Genomic DNA, 13,405 nt, shown 5'->3' with positions numbered 1-13,405 from the left:
ATACAGAGCTTTTTAACTTTGAAACAAACGCAAAAGGAAACAGTTTTATTGTAAAAGAAACTTTTTCGGTGATTACAAACTTCATGGGAAATGGACGTTAATGATTCGCCGATGCTGATAAACGTAATGTTATTGCCAACCACATAACGCTAATTACATTATTACTCGACCGTTCAAATTGATAAGGTACGTGCGCAAACAATACACAAACAAACACACACACAAACACACACGCGCACACACGCACGTTACTATGAATCGCCCATATTATGATTCCCCTATTGTACATTGTACAAATAAGCAAGTGCATGAAATGTACTTATACAAATTTATGCACATCTTTGAATATTTTGTGGTAGTTTTTTTTTTAGAGAGATCAAGAGATAAATGTTATCTTACCCTTTCTGACATCTGAATGATCCAAATTTCCTTCAGATTTACAAAATCTACCGAAAGTTGCAGATAATTTTGACAGTTATTGCTTTCATCCTTTCATCGATGGTCACGGCGTCATCTACTTTAAAACCATTACGATCTAAAGGGATGCACCTTTAAAAAATAAAACATTCTTCGGAAAATGTTGTTTTGGTCTTTTCTCAGCAAACGCTGTAGTGACTCTCTATCTTTCAACGTAAAACATGAGTCGATACTATACATTGTGAATTCAAATGAAGCCACCAGCAGCATTAACAATGAAAAATGCATCGACTGGTAAAGAAAGAAGTGTCATAGTGGTATTGCAATGTCTGTCTGCATGTATACAACTATGTGTATGTATATGAGTGTACTGTACATATTATAATCATATTAAGAGTTTGCTGGCAAAACGACTTAACTCTATTCATATCAATTTGAGATCTCGGCATGCGACTAAACCTGCATGCTGAAAGAAAAATGATTTGATAAGAACATGCGGGATATTCTTTCACTATAAGAATATCAAAAATATTATATAAGAATATTACACGTTATGCGTCAAGGGGGAGTGAGGTATCACCAGCCTGATCACTAGAAAAAGTTTTATTTTGTAGGCCCTGCTATCTGATTATGGACTTGGTTTAAATTGTTTGAAATGGCACCTAACCCATCATGCAATCAAACTCTTTATAGTAGGCCCTACATGTACATATACAATCGTATAGACATGCACTAGTATAATCATGCATGTTCATGGATGCTTGCATACATAACAATCAAACATCATCACATACGTACATACCTTTATAATTATATACAACCAGTGTGTCATTCAACTGATCGGACATGCATCGAAACTTTACCACATAAATATTGCAAACTACAAACAAGTATTTAAACAAGATTTTTATATGGCATTTTGGTCGTACCTTGAAATGCATTGCCTTCGATTTATTTCACAATCAAGAAAGACACTTTAACGTTTCTTGCTTTTTCCCCTTTTTATAGAAAGAACCGTGGTTTGTATCCTTGACGTAATTAGCCTATATACAAGGGTAAATCTACAGTGGGCTCGTTTGCAGTGTTATGTAGTTTATTATGCCTCTAGCCGTGGCATTCCATTTGACACTATGCCATGCTAAATTACAGTGCACATTTTGCTCTTGACTGGGCTTCGAATCCGTGTCCTGTTCTTTTTAGGGTTCGTGACATCTTCAACAGCCTTCACTGCTGCGATGACTGCCTTAGCTGCGGCCTCCGGGTCCCCGCTCTGTGCGGCCCGGGCTGCCTGTGCGGAAGCCCTCGCGGCGGCATGGCGGGCATCGGACTTGTTGCCTGCATGTCCGTTGGTGGTCACTTCGCTCTGTGCGATGTACCGAGCCATCGCCTCGGCTAGCACCACTGCTACGAAAGCCTTGGCAACCTGTACAAGAGTCAGATAGATGATAAAGATAAATTTATGCCATATTTTACAAGTCTCTTGTAAAACAAACAAACAAACAGATATAAGAAAACATTGTCAAATAATCATACAAACTGACAAGTAGTTACAAATACTAATGTACTATGGTTGATTTCGCAATATTGTGCATGAGAAGGTCTGTGTTTTAATTCAGGAGAAGCCTCCCCCTGTAGTGGTATTTTGCAGTAGGCCTCCTTAGCACAGCCACCTCCATAAACTTATATGCCAAAAATTCAATGGTATTGTTTATCTTAACTGATACATCAAACATTTTTTACAGGCTGGCACAGGAGGCTTATACTTGCTACTACATGACTAGAAAAGAGTGATTGAATTCATCTCAGACAATTTCCTTGTAATCATAGTTTACAACGCATGATTCATGACGGAGGTTAAAGAAATCTTAATAAAAGACGGAAACACTTTCCCCGTACATTCATCAAATTAAGTTGATCAAAATCGTCACGGCATTTTAGTGCGTTCTGCTCTTAAGTAAGTAAAACCATTAACGCTTCGCTGAGAAACAAAAGAAACATTAAACGCAAAGTAAAAATCAATATTTGTAGCTAATAGTAATTTTTGTTTTTGGAAATTCACCGGAAATCACATTACACTCTCAGTTTTTATCGCATATTGCCAAACTGCCCCGGAAGTGATTCATATGTACCTTTTTAGCCTCTTTGAGTTCATCCTCACTGCTGATTTTCGTCGTCGTTTCTTCCGTGAGATCCCATTTGATTTCCACTGCCTTCTTCTTGGCCACTTTCTTGTCCTTGGCCATTGGCGATGAGCTGTATGACTCGGCCTGTACACCTCCGCCAGCCTTTAACAATACAATAGCGAGTCGATGATATATCTTACATAAAATGACGTGGGTGTGTGTGCGCACAAACGAAAATACATTGAGTGAGTTATTATTTAAAATTCCTGGTTACTTTCAGCAATTTCCGCCTAGAATTTTGGTTATGTAAAGTATTTAGAGGCCAATAACTTATACCATTGATTCCACCACTCTCTTGAGTGTTTTAGTGAGTGCATAGTTTATGTTCGGTTTTTTTTTTTTTTTCTCTTTTACTTTGTTGAGTTTTTGATCAATTCTGTTCCACATATGTGTCTTTTCAGATTATGGAAATATATGCACTTGAACGAAGTATAGAACTCGTCAACATGTTCATATCAGCATTAGATGACTGCGTTACCTATAATAGGACGGAAGATGTGGGGGTAGTAATAACGCTTTGCGCTCGCATTATCAATAGTATTCCGCAAAGTGTGACAGGGCATCTGAAAATTCAGATTGTCAATCAAAAGGCCGTAATTTCGGCGTGAGTGCAAGATTTCTCTATTTGAGCAGTTACACCCGAGTTCATACAAAAAATAGCAATTCAAAGATGTCTTCAACTTAGATATAAATTAATGAACACTGGTTTTCTTCGCCAGCTTAGATAAACATCCCGCAAGAATCATAATCTGAAAGGATTGTCATAGTTTTAATGCCTTTCAAATCTTGCATTTTATGTTGATTCTGGAGACACTTATCTTATGAACCATATAAAATGGTTTAAAAAAGCATCAACAAAACTTCACCTTTTCTGGCGTCGAGTTTGAGCTCTCAGCGACTTCGTCTGACAGCCTGGTTGCGTCGGGCAACGTAGAGGGCGTTTCGGATATTGGACTCGGACATGCATCGTTGTCGCTATTCGTAGATTGCGCCATTGATTCTAGCCAATCATTCACCGATTGCGACGGGTCCCCTACAATGTGACGAGCACAAAATCAATTTGGCATTTTGTATTTGAAGAGTGTGATGAATTCTAATCATTCTAATCATTATACAGTAAGTCTTCTCTTGTAGGTTTCTTTTTGATTAGATGTAAAAATGAGCATAGTGGTTATTATGATTATATTTACTACACGAAATGCAAACATTCACTTGAACAGAACTTCCGAATGTTCTTACCGATTGTAGGGAACATGAGCCCCAGGTTAATGTCGTAGCTAGCCCCGTTCTGGGCCAGATTGATGGACGTGTGTCCCGCGTGCAACGTGTGCAGACACAGCTGTAACGGGATTTCTGGCGCCAAGTCAATCTCCGAGCTGCTGCAAGTGTAGAACGTGCTGAACGGTGTTATGGTGACCTGGGAGAGAAAAGATAACCAGTAAAATGTGTAGAGACAATATTCAATTACACCTAAATACAAATAGGTATATAAAACACATCTCATCTCTCTCCCTCCCTTCTCTTCTTATCTCTTTTTCTTTGTCTGTGTAAACGACCTTCTTTGGTACAAGGAGCATCTCGGTACACTTACTGCATCCCATAATGGTGGTCTGGGATTTGTGACAAGAAGTAGCTAATTGAGGTGTGAATTTTCTTAAATTTGTATCCCTCTACAAATGAAATTTGTAAGATCACAACTGCTGATCTGTAATTTAACAGACATGTCGGGTGAAAAAAGGAACCACAGGACTCGAACCTGTCACCTACTGCTTTCCGGGCAGCGACACTACCACCAGGCTATCCCTGGTTGTCGGCAGTTACAACTTGGAACAAATACCAAAGCTACGAAATTCCGACATTGTTATAATGTGAGGTAGTCCAAGGCTGACAAGGCAGGTAGTTAAATATGATATGTTATTTGACTATCATTTTCCTCGTGAATAGGGCAACCATCAGCATACCATCATCTTACCATACTGTAGAAGCCGGGCCATTCCTGGAGAAACTGCTCGGTGATGAGGAGGACCCTAGCAATAGCTCCCCAGATGATCTCCGTCGCTCGCTGCTCCCCTTCCTCGTCCGACGTCACTCGGCCAACCACGTCGAGACAGGGACAGAACTCAGTGACCTCGGGCTCGTTGACGTTCACAAGAGCCTGTGCGGTGATAACCGAAGTGAAATTTTCGGAATGTAACGTTATATAGCGATCTTCAAGATCACTGCGCGAAAAAAGGCAGCTAATACTACTCAAAGTACCGAGAAGTGTCAAATGGTGTCACTGAAAGTCACCGCAAATGATTTAGAATTTGCCGCTTTCGCATTAGGCTTCTACAGTATTGTAAACAAAAACGTAAACCACTAATTATATAAATCATAAGGGCCATCAAAATTAACATTTTTCCGTCCACGAGCCTCCCTACAGTTTACGTACAGCATCTATCAAATACGGCAGAGGGAGGAGGAGAATCTTTAAGCAAATTATACGTGACTTTTAGATTATCACCATGCTGTGCAGCCATAAAAATTCCTGAATTCTAATATCGACAAGTTTGACATCATGAATACCAGAATTCTAAATATACACTGTATTTATTGCAGTCAACGTGAGGTGAATTCTCCCTTTAAACCTCTTTCCGACCCACCTGTCCTAACTTGAGAAGGAGGCCCGATCGCCACTGGTGTTGGTAGGAAGTCTGGCGGACCCTTGAGCGGCAGAACGCCAGAAGTTGAGCCACCAGTCCCGGCGGTGTGCCCAACTGAAATCTGTACCTCCAACCGAGCTGCACATCACCCCGGAACGGCTTTGGCGTCCAATTTAGTGTCTGCCAGAAAGACATAGAATCATACCGAGTAAGAACAACTACAAAAAAAAGGGGTAAGTGAACGAAGCAAAATTAAGGTAAGCAGGCTAGCGTTGGTAATTAGGAAACGTTTCTCTATGAGAGGTGCAGAAAGAAAATCAAAATCTAAGTCATGGCTGTACTAGATTCATTATTTCCCTTGGGGAAAAAAAAACACCACTAAAACACTGATTTCACTATGTGATTTTACACGTAACGAGTAGGTTCGTGAATGAACTTCATCTTCACCACCAAAATCACCAGTGCCTTCACGTAGTGCCTTCCTTGATCGATTCTTGTTTAGTGAATAGTATTTCGTAAAAGAAGCTCCCAAAAAGCCCTTGGAAATTTAGGAAGTCATTGCATTGCAAAAACTATACCTTATTATTTCTCCAATGAAAGACTTAAAGAAATGTACAAGCCATCAGAAGAGTACTCAAGAACAAGTGTCTGCAGTATTCTTGGCTCAGAAGCGCTCATCGTGTGGAAAGACAGCCTAGTGAGTAAAGAGGCATTGTAATCCCATCTAGATGCATTTGATGGCCTGTCATCGTTGTTATTACGGCGACAATGTCATGTTATTAATTTGTGATCGACATTTACCGGTACCGCAAAACTCTCGTACACCCGTCATCACATTGGATATGTAGGTATAGTTTAGTGTAGCTACAGTGTAGTTCATGGCGTGAGATGACGGCGATGTTGTTAATCGGATAAAGGCGAGGGAAGTTTTGAATTTAAAGATAATGATGATGATCATCATCATGATGATCATGATGATGATGATAATGATGACGATGACGACGATAATGATGATGATAATGATGATAATGGTAACTGATGATGATAACTGATAATGATGACGATAATGATGACGACGATGATGACGATGATGATGATGATGACGACGATAATGATGATAATCACAATGATGACGATGCCACGGTCATAACTTTATTTCATTATTTTTACTTCAGTCTCATTACAATGTATCGTTACTGTAACTTTACAATGTTGTATTGTTTACTATGTTCAATCCACATTGTTTTGTTTACATGATTTCTGTCACTAAAGAAAGTGAGATGTACATTTATATTATGTTACTGTCGAAAACGGAAATAAATTTGAATTTCAATGTTAATCCGAACTGAGAGTTTGTACTTCAGTCCATGGTAACCCCCATCGGGGCCATGACGTGCTTGTAGAGCAGAAGCTTACCGGGCCATTTTGAGGCACAAGACCAAGCAGAGGCAGTTGGTAGACGATCTGGGTAGATAGAGATTTGTAGCTGGGTAACTCCAGGCACCCAAACTCCTCCTCGGTAGAATTCTTGCTCTCTTTCAGGAGAATGCCAAGTTTGGTGAGCAGTTCGGTGAGGTGAATGGTTTGAGATTCGTCTAGTTGTAGGGACTATAGAGATGAAACAAAAAAAATTCATTCATTCATTCATTCATTCATTCGATTCACAGCATTAACATAAGAAAAGGGTTGTTTACAAGAAAAACCAGTACAAGTTTGTGCATAGATCATCGATAAGTAGTAAGAAGTGCTCCTTCTTTTAAACTCAGTACATGTTTAACGGCAGTAATTATTGTTTGTGTCGCTTGTCTTTTACTACAGTAACATTTGAAAACAACATGTCGCCGAAAACTTTGAGGTACTTTATAATGAATTACTGTACACGTAAAATGGCAAACATGTTAAATCTTTCGGTCTTCACTCTATCCGATTGCAGTATATCATAACCGTATCACATCATTCCGCCCGATCTAAAACCACAACAGTTCTAACTGCTCTATAGTTTGCAGAATCTTACTATCGTTCAACTTCCTTTTCCACATTTCCAAAAGTAATATTACATTGATCAAAATTAAATTGAATAATGCTTTTGTAAAATGGAGCACAATGTTTCGTCCAACGAACTAATTCACCTGCTTCAACAGATTTATCTTTTGCAATCTTTTTCCCTATGAAGTTCCCACGTGAACAGACCATTCCAGGTGTTCGTCATTCATGACTCCCACGTATTTCAGTCTCCTAACAGGTTTTTATTGTGTTTTATCTGATAGTAACATCAGAGATAAAAGCATCTTTTGATTCTTATTCTAGATCCTGTTAGCAGAGACCTACATTTCTTTGTATTCAGATCAAGTTTACTTTGGGTCAACAAGCGATTCATTGAATTGAGATCTTCATTTAAAGTGTTAATTATAGTGGACGGGTTTTTGTCTGAAAAATAAATACACGCGTCATCAACGTAGAGTGAGACTTCATCGTGCACTTCGTTAGGTCATTGATGTATAGAAAGAAGAAAAGCGGTCCTAGATTACTTCCCAATGGGATACCCTAATCTACCTTCTTCATTGATGAAGTAACACCATTGACAACGATGCACTGATGCCTATCGCGTAAGTAACGCTTAAACCATTTAAGAGTTCACTTACTTGAGTAGGCCTACGTTGTTCACATCTTTGAAGTGTGAACAATAGACGCCATGATAGGCAGTGTCAATGACATTTTCAAGTTTAAGGCTACTATCCCATACAATGTGCCCTCGTCTATTGAATCTGACCAATTTTCCGTAAAATTCACAGTGTGTTAAGTGTTGGTTCTGTCTAATGTTTTACCTGGCGACTCTGTAGATTGGTATACCATCATTACATGACAGTGACGATACCCCGTGCTTGCTTATATGATAGAGGTGATAATGACGTTGATGCTGGTGATCATAATGATGAAATTAAATTCAAAGCAAAAAAAAAAAAACAAGAACAGTTAGGAGGGAAAAAAGAAGAAAATGATGTGACGAGGACGACGTCATTTATTGTTCCGTGTTATTAAAAGTAAAAGTGAAGTGTTATGATTGAACTCTGAATATTCAAATGAGGTTTGCTTTACCTAACAAGAATCTCTTGGACTCAATTCTACTTTTAGGTCCTAAATCAACGAGATATTATGTGCCTTCGTTTTATTTGTGCTTTTCTTTTCAATAACACAATGATTTAGAACAAATAGTTTAATGTGTTTATATGTTTCTATTCGCATTGATTTTTTTTTTTTTTTTTTGCTATTACATTGAGGGAAAATGTCATATTTGAAGTAAAATTTGATTAGAATGTGAATTTGAAATAGGTATGCAATGTGAGGAAATGTTCCTGAGTATTTTCAGGGAATTTAATATATCTTACCTGACAGAGCAGCGGAAGTAGACACTCCCTGACACGGCCCTGCGTGCACACTTCTTCCAGCGCCTTCACTAGGACGGACGGAGTCGGTTTCTTCGCCGTCACGCTCTTCGGCCAGAATCGCTTCGACTCGAAGCGGAAGGCCTTGTTGTTGCTGTCTAGGTGGATGGAATGAATGGCCTGGGCCAATGACGGCGGGTTCACGCAGATGACGTCAGCGCTGTAGGCGGAGCCTCGCGAATTGGGGAAGGCAAATGGATAGAGCGCGCCCTGCAGATTGCCAGGGGAACGCGGAAAACAACTGAGATTACTGTACATCGGTGGAATTCGAACATGGTGCTAAATGTCACATTAATATTACGTAAATTGAACAACCGGTGAAATAAAAAAATGTTGAGATATATCTGTATCTGTAATGAGTTTGTATTTGTTGTCAGAACACTCTTTACCTTGTGGAAAATCTCAATATTTATGCCAGCATTTATCCTAAATATGAGGCAATTATACAGACAGCTGTAATTGTTTGGGCAAAATAATGAAACCAGCAGATCAAACAGATTTGTGATTTGGTTTTGGGATGGCTAAGTATTGAGAGTGAGAATAAAAACATGATGCTTGGTCGCTGGAGTATCACTAAGTGTCTTGCCTGTGCCTTATATTACCTGATATCATTTATTTCATTTCATTTATTGTTTCTGCATGATACAAATCAACAAATCAGTTTAGAAAAATTTTGTTTGCTGCTGAACGTCATTGTAGTGGAGCGCAACTATTCGATTTAATATTCTATATAGTTATGTAATGGCATTTGGAAGAAATGAAATGAAGCTTGAAAAATAAAAGCAGATAAGCAATAACATTTTTTATTTATTCAAAGTAGCAGCACTCACAGCATCCTGCAGGAACTTCGTGTGTTCTATGGTGTCCTCCGAAGCCGTCGATACGCCATTTTGTTTGAAGATGGCGTCAAGCTCGTGCTTGGGTACCAGCAGGACGTTCTTCTTCCTCAACGTGAGAATCTCCTCGAAGACTTTGGTGGTCTCTGGACGGATCTCGTGGGAGAGGTGAGGGAAGTTTTTCTTCTCCAGAATCTTGGAAAGGATCGCCTTCTTCGCCTCGTCCAGTCCCTGTACAAGCATACATCACGTATACACAGAAAGACGTGTACGACAACTCTTTGGTTGTGGGTGTTTTTGTTTCTCCAGTAATTGCCTCGATTGCGAGGCCATTATGACAGTGTTCAACGGGGCGGAAGTGATTCGGACTGACGTCATTGTGACATTGTTATTCGAAATAAATTTATCGCTTTGGATCCAATGATATGACATGCACACATAGATATATAAACAAATTCAAATCCAGTAACGTCTCTGTACGAAGGTAATCTCTTATGACTTTCTCTGAAACTTCCAAGGCATAAAACGGGGTATTCTTTTTGTAAATGAAGCTTTGTAATTATTGTCTTCTAGAGCAAATATTCTTTGAAAGTATTAAAGAAATCTTACATTCGATGAATGGAAGTAGTTTTTTTTTTTTTTTTTTTTTTTGTTACCTTTGATGTGAGAGTACTGACGGAAATGAGCTGCGGGGGACCTTTAGGAAGTTTCTCCAAACATTTCTTGAGATATTTGAGACGATCTTTAGAATGCTGCTGTTGTTTTCCAGCCAATTTTCTGAGGAAAAGATAACACCGATAAGGGTACCATATATCACAACACAATAAATACGAAACAACTATACATGACACCTAGAACAATGGTTTCTGGGAAGGTGTTTCGGGGGAAGATGTGCTACATACAAGCCTACAAGAATAATGCGTACCACTAAGCATTATTTGTTACTATGGGTGTCAACCATTATAGCTCATACAACCGTAAAATGATGGACTCATAATCTGAAGCACCAAACCCTCAAATGGATTTGCACTTCGTGCACATCAAGGACTTTGATAAACGATGTAGGGCCTACGTCGTTATGTATCGGGAGAGCTGGTATCGGCAAAAACATTCAAAAATATTGTAAGGGGAATGAAACCCACGTATAGGGCTACGTGTGGATTAAGTATATGCAGCAATACGAGTAATACACAAAAGTGTAGTTTTGAGAAAAATCAGGCGATGTTATGAGTTTTTAAGTGTCAGTTGCTCCATGAATGAGAAAACTAAACATTTTGTGGCGTCGCGCATGGACAACGAAGTAAAGACAAAAATAACTATAAAGAAGATTCAACAAATTTCCACTTTTCTAGGGTAATGAAAAAGCACCTATCATATACCTCCTTCAGAATACAGAGGGGATTACATTACCAGTTAACATATTATGTCAGAAACAAGGACAGGGAATGTGTAGGCTTTGCTTTTCATTGAAAATTGATACTCGAGGAATTCTTTTAACATTATATTCACATTGTTGTCCACGCGTGACGTCACGAAGTGCAGGATGTAGTCTCCTTATTCAGGTATGGCGGCACCGAAACTTTGACAATTCATAACTTTTGTACTGGCTGTCCGATTTTCCCCAGAAATCACTGATTTGTTCTATACTAATATTGCCGCATTTACTCAATCCATTATACATCTCTCTGTATTTTGGTTTCATTCCCCTTTAAGCAAAAATAAATTGAAACGATAGATTTTTAATGGCAATCCGTCTTTTGGTCATTTTGCTACAGAGTTGTATTCAATAATAGTTTACGCCAAAGCATTTTCTAAGTGCGGTACGTACGGCAGATCTATGTGCAGTGTACATTGTTCGGTCGGCCTCTTCGATAACAGAAGACTTAAAGGAGACCTCCGGATGATTTTCAGATTTTTTCATTTGAACAACTGTAAATTAGTTATACTGAGGACAGAGTTTCAGAATTTGTGATAATTTGGATGAAGAATAAAAATATTTTCAAAATTTAGAACAAATTGCAATGAACAAGGATGATGACATGGCAGAGTCACCATAAGAATGCATAAGTTGGGGCTCAAGGAAACAGAACAAAAGAAGAAGGCATGCATAGATTATGCACAGGTGAACTCGCAAGCAAGCAGTATTGTAATGGAATGTTTATTACACTGCTACATTTCTGAAATATGTGAACCTCCTATGTCATCATCCTTGTTCAGTGTAATTTGTTTAAGGTTTTTCAAAGTATTGTTTCTCTGCTAAAGAACCACAATAAATTCCACAAATCTGCACATGGAGTTGTCGATTTATGTACTACATGATGTGAAATTATGAAAATCATCTGGAATGTCCCTTTAAGCTTTTAGGAAATGCGTCATTGTCTCCATTCTTGGCGACTTCGCGCCGAAACAAATCAATTTTCATTAGCCACGCCTGTCTAGTATTATACAGCTCGGCAGTTTGAGACACACAAACAAGGCCATTTCAATGTTTAGCGAAGCCTGACATCACGGTACGACACATCGTTAGAACACAAGCATACACTTTCCCAACGTCAACAGTGTATTTCAGTACATCCGCACCTGTATTATAATGACGGATGATTGTGTTCGTGTGCATGGCAAATTACCGAGGTTTATCCTTTAGACACTATTAAAACCATGTGGACAAATGGAGTCATGACGAACCCTGAAGTTGGACGATGGGGTTGTAAAAATGAGGACATTTCAGTAAATTTAGCGAGGCATGAGAAGCTGATGTCTTTTCAGGTCACGTGGACACTTCATAGGGGTAGCCTACTTGGACCGTTGGACTGTTTCATGATATACAAAAGAAGAGGGTTCGCCTCTGTAATTCCCGCCCTTAAAGAAAAAAAAATGTTTACTACTTGAATGGATTGTATTGTCAAAGCGAGATTAAGGCAGAGGGACTCTTTCCAGCACAACAACATTTTCTCAGTTCATGAGAGCAAGCAATGTTTTCTTAGGAGTTGATACAAACAATGGCAGCATACGACCGATACAACTTTAAAGATAGATGTATATCAGGTGATCACATGTATCACATTTCCATGTAAGTGGTCAAAAGTTGTAATTTGTTTGTAATTCATTCTCCAAATCATAAAAAAGATCACAAAATGACCATGGTGAAGGCAAGTGGATATGAAATCAAATACAAGTGAACTATTCATATGCACATGTCGATACCATTTGATGTTATTATCTTGATTTTAATTATTTTGGGGTATAATCAATGGATATGAATCTTAATTCCCAAAACTGTTCACATTTCGTATCGAAATAGAGATCAGAAAAGAAAATCTATTTACATTAGAGGTAGAATCATGCTTATATGAACATCTGTACGATAATCATATGCTTCTTTTTTATATTTTGCTATTATGTAATATATTTTTAAAAAATGTCAATAAAGACAGAAGAATAATATTGTCCAACAAGAATTGATGCAGGGCAGTAAAATCCCTCTCTCTACCGATTTGTGCCACATCCTGCCAGACATCTAAATGTCCCCCCCCCCAAAAAAAAAAAATAAATAAATAAATAAAATTAAAAAAAGATAATAAATAAATAAATGAATAAATTAATAAATTAATTAATAAAATAAAATCAAAAATTAAAGAGAAATTAAAAAATAAAAATAAAAAATACAACCAGATTTTTGCACTGATAACACCCAATATGATTAAGCTGTCTAAATCTACTTCGGGGTCCTAAAATATAAGATCTTAGCTCTATTTTGCAGAAAATCCCATTCAATTTGGTTAAGCGGTCACAGAGAAATGTGGATTGTTGTAAAGCATGTCATGAGTCTGATTCTTCCAAGTTTAACACTTGGATGCTCTTGGAACTGCATATTTATGTGTGAA

At 38.3% G+C, this 13,405-nt stretch overlaps 1 protein-coding gene across 1 annotated transcript in view; it reads right to left on the bottom strand.

Moving 5' to 3' along the window:
• Positions 1-1,555: 1,555 nt before the first annotated feature.
• The window catches only part of LOC140246373 (uncharacterized), a 36,453-nt gene continuing 24,603 nt past the window's right edge, over positions 1,556-13,405 (bottom strand). The window contains exons 6-15 of the mRNA XM_072325842.1: positions 10,178-10,298; positions 9,516-9,752; positions 8,629-8,895; positions 6,659-6,850; positions 5,243-5,422; positions 4,573-4,755; positions 3,840-4,017; positions 3,467-3,633; positions 2,547-2,702; positions 1,556-1,840 (exon numbers count right to left, since the gene is read on the bottom strand). Of these exons, the coding sequence (XP_072181943.1) occupies positions 1,556-1,840; positions 2,547-2,702; positions 3,467-3,633; positions 3,840-4,017; positions 4,573-4,755; positions 5,243-5,422; positions 6,659-6,850; positions 8,629-8,895; positions 9,516-9,752; positions 10,178-10,298 (1,966 nt within the window). The remainder of the gene's footprint in view (positions 1,841-2,546; positions 2,703-3,466; positions 3,634-3,839; positions 4,018-4,572; positions 4,756-5,242; positions 5,423-6,658; positions 6,851-8,628; positions 8,896-9,515; positions 9,753-10,177; positions 10,299-13,405) is intronic.

The sequence above is a fragment of the Diadema setosum genome, chromosome 2, assembly GCF_964275005.1.
Source record: "Diadema setosum chromosome 2, eeDiaSeto1, whole genome shotgun sequence".
Taxonomy (NCBI): Eukaryota; Metazoa; Echinodermata; class Echinoidea; order Diadematoida; family Diadematidae; genus Diadema; species Diadema setosum.
This window is presented reverse-complemented; position numbering and strand designations above follow the sequence as displayed.